General features: G+C 47.2%; 1 protein-coding gene across 2 annotated transcripts in view; it reads right to left on the reverse strand.

Moving 5' to 3' along the window:
- Positions 1–334: 334 nt before the first annotated feature.
- CTSE (cathepsin E) overlaps positions 335–3501 on the reverse strand; it is an 11794-nt gene continuing 8627 nt past the window's right edge. The window contains exons 7-9 of one of the 2 annotated variants that reach the window (XM_008053928.1): positions 2648–2789; positions 2450–2548; positions 335–703 (exon numbers count right to left, since the gene is read on the reverse strand). In XM_008053928.1, coding sequence (XP_008052119.1) covers positions 539–703; positions 2450–2548; positions 2648–2789 — 406 coding nt within the window. In that variant the 3' untranslated portion in view covers positions 335–538. The remainder of the gene's footprint in view (positions 704–2449; positions 2549–2647; positions 2790–3501) is intronic. The other variant, XM_008053929.1, reaches the window with a different exon arrangement.

Raw genomic sequence — 3501 nt, forward strand, 5'->3', positions numbered from 1 at the left:
AACTGTAAAAACAGCCACACACATCTGTAAGACGACAGGAGACGTTTGGATTCAGACCGCATATTTTAAGGGTGTTAGAAATGCTTATGGACAAAATGATATGGTGCCTGGAATTTGCTTCAGAATTATCCCACTACAGTATGTGGAACTGGAGAGAGAAGTGGGTGGTGGTGTAGACAAAATGGTCCTAGCTGTGTGTGGATGGGTTGTCAAAGCTCGGTGGGGGTGCATAGGGATTGATCGTATATAACCTCTACTTGTACAGATGTTTGGAAATTTCCATGACATAAAGTTAACAGAAAGTAATAAAAATAAGGACATACAACTTAATTCTTCCATCATGATGGTGGTAGAGGTGGTGTGTATGTGTGAGGCTGTAAGTGTGTTTGTTCTCACACTCTGTTTGGTACTAACTCAAGTTACAACTCTGAGAATGACTGTACTCTGTGGAAAATAACTTTTTGACAGGTGTAAAGAATGCCCCCACCTAACAGCCCCAAGGTATGTCAGGCAGGCAGGCACAGACACAGGCCCCTACTTAGGGGACTGCTGGGGCCAGCCCCACACGGTTATTCCCACGGTCAAAGACCGAGTAAAACTGTCGAATGAAGACATCCCCCAGGATCCAGAGGGGTCCATCTGGAGGCGGGATGTCAAGTCCTTGAAAGCCACTGCCGCAGAAATCCATTCCATCCACAATATCCTGGGGTTGGAAAAAGTATGTAAATGACATGCAAGGGAAGAAGAAAGTAGTGCTGCCTAGAGGCTGTCCTGTGTGATAGTGGTGGACAGCATGGAATGGCCTTGGACAGATGGTGAGTGCCACCATTTTGGTTGGTGAGTTATTCTCCCACTTCCTACTCCCCTAACCTTAATTTAAGTTACCTCCCCTAACCTTAATTAAAGTTACCTCCCCTAACCTTAATTTTTAGTTTGGCAAAGGCTTATGCTCTATCAGGCAGGTGTGTTCTAACTATTTGAAATGTGAAGTTGCTGATGAGCACGCAGGAAGATTCACAGAGGGCTCAGGGAGATTTCTGGAGAGGATGTGGATAGAAAGTCTAAGTATTAGAGCGTCCCTGATAGATTGAGGGGGCTCTGATTGATATCTGTTGGCAGGAAAGGACCACATCACTGTATTAGGCACGGGGAAGGGCAGGGACATGAGAGGGACCCACATGGGGACAGGTGGGAGACCGTGGGGGTGCTGGGGTGATCATGGGCATGTGGACTGATGAACAGGGCTCAGTCAAAACATCTAACTGGTCCTCAGCGTGGTATTTGCAGTGGCAGTTCCAGGATTCCTACATGGCAGGAGGTTAAGGGGCTGACCATGAAGATATTTAAAAGCAAACATTTGTCTGCATTTGCTTTAAAGCAAACATTGGATTGTCTGTTGGTGTTTGGTGGCTTTGGGAAGGAGTTGATGAGTCATGGGGGTGAGACTAAAGCCCTCAGTCTACACCTTAGCACCTCTGTTCTAGTATTGTCACCCTAATGCTGTGAGTGACTTTTGGTAACATTAGTGTGTTAAAGTGTGTTGCCAAAGAACTGCAATATTGAAAATCCAGGTCAATTGTGGCATGAAGGTATCCAAATGTCTGGGAGTTCCCTTTCTACTTCACCTTGAGGATTTACTGCAACAAATGGCATTTTCTTGCTTGAAGAATGTTAATTTAAATTTTAGAAGAAATATAACCTTATTCTGTATGCCCACCCCACAATTCATATCTTTTTTTTTCTTTTCAGAGACAGTGTCTTGCTCTGTGGTCCAGGCTGAAGTGCAGTGGTGTGATCATAGCTCATGGCAGGTTCAACCTCCTGGGTTCAAGAGATCCTTTCACCTCAGTCTCCTGAATAACTGGTACTACAGGTGTGTGCCCACCATGCCCAACTAATTTTTAAGTTTTCTGTAGAGCTAGAGACTTCCTATGTTTCCCTTGCTTGTCTTGAACTCCTGGGCTCAAGCAATCCTTCCGTCTCAGTCTCCCTAGTAGCTGGGATTTCAGGTATGGACCACCATGCCCAGCCAGGTCATATGTTTCTTAATTTTTTCAGATCATATCTTGAACTATTGATTTAACTCTCCAAGTTTCAATATCCTCATCTACAAAATGGGATAATAATAGCTTCAGTCTGACTGGGTGGTGAAGAGACTAAATTTTGTCAGTTGGAAAGTCCTACACAGCTATATCAGAGAGTTCCTTAAATGGTTTGCTGAAAGTTCGCTGCTGCTTCATGGCAGAACTGGAAATTGGAAGTAGCCCGGTGGTCTTTCCACCACGAGGAACCATGTTCCTCCCAGAGAGGGAATGCCACGTCAGAGCGGGACGAGGTGGGAGGGGATTTGGGGTAAAAGCAGGCTAAGTGCAGGCGACTGTTTGAAAAGGGGAAATGACAGCCATGTGGAGAGGCCCTGAGACTTGTAGAATAAGGAAACAGATCTTACCGGGAGGGTATAGGCAGTTGGACTGAGGCTGTAGGGGACTCCACTGATAGTGAAGGTGACATCTGGCATGATGTTGAGGTTGGCACACTCCACAGCATACTAAAACACAAGGCAGGGGACCCACTTAGAGGCTTCCGTCTACTAGGAGAAGGCCTGGCTCTCCTGCCCCACCTCCGCCCCGCCCTAGGCAGCACTCACTTCTCCATCCACAGGTACTGCCCCGATGGCCTTTTGCAGCTGCTTGATCTTGTCGGAAGGGCCAGTGATGAGGGAGGTTCCTGTGTCCACAATGGCCTGGCAGCCTTCGGAGCAGAACGCCACAGTACCACCCACTTGGATGCTGAGGATAAAGGGTCATTGTCCACCTGCACCCCTTGGTTCCCAGGCAACTCCCACTCCCCACACATCAATGATTTCCATGGTCTCTCGGTCTCTTCCAATACATGAGTGTTCCTCCATTCTATTATTTATTTATTATTTTTAGAGACAGGGTCTTGCTATATTGCCCAGGCTGGTCTCAAGTGATCCTCCCAACTTAGCCGCCAGAGTAACTGGGACTACAGGCTCGAGTACCACACCTGGATGTTCCTCAATTTAAAAAAGATTTTTTTGAGCTGGAATCTCACTCCATCGCCCAGGCTGGAGTACAGTGGCCACCCCAGTGTCAACCTGCTGGGCTCAGGCGATCCTTCCACCTCAGCCTTCCAAGTATCTGGAACTACAGGTGCGCGTTACCATGCCCAGCTAATTTTTTTATTTCATTGTAGAGATGAAGTCTCACCAAGTTGCCCAGGCTGGTCTTGAACCCCTGGGCCAATCCTCTCACCTCGGCCTCCCAAAGTGCTGGGATTACAGGCTTCAGCCACTGAGCTCAGCCCTAAATTTTTTTGTTGATACTGACAGTAAGAACATTTACTTCTTCTTCTTTTTTTTTTTTTTTTTTAAGTTGGAGTCTCACTCTGTCGCCCAGACTGGAGTGCAGTGGCCACTCCCGGCCAACCGCAGCCTCAACCTGCTGGGCTCCAGTGATCCTTCCGCCTCAGCCTTCTTCT

The sequence above is a fragment of the Carlito syrichta genome, unplaced genomic scaffold, assembly GCF_000164805.1.
Source record: "Carlito syrichta isolate Samal-C Ts95f unplaced genomic scaffold, Tarsius_syrichta-2.0.1 Scaffold288873, whole genome shotgun sequence".
Taxonomy (NCBI): domain Eukaryota; kingdom Metazoa; phylum Chordata; class Mammalia; order Primates; family Tarsiidae; genus Carlito; species Carlito syrichta.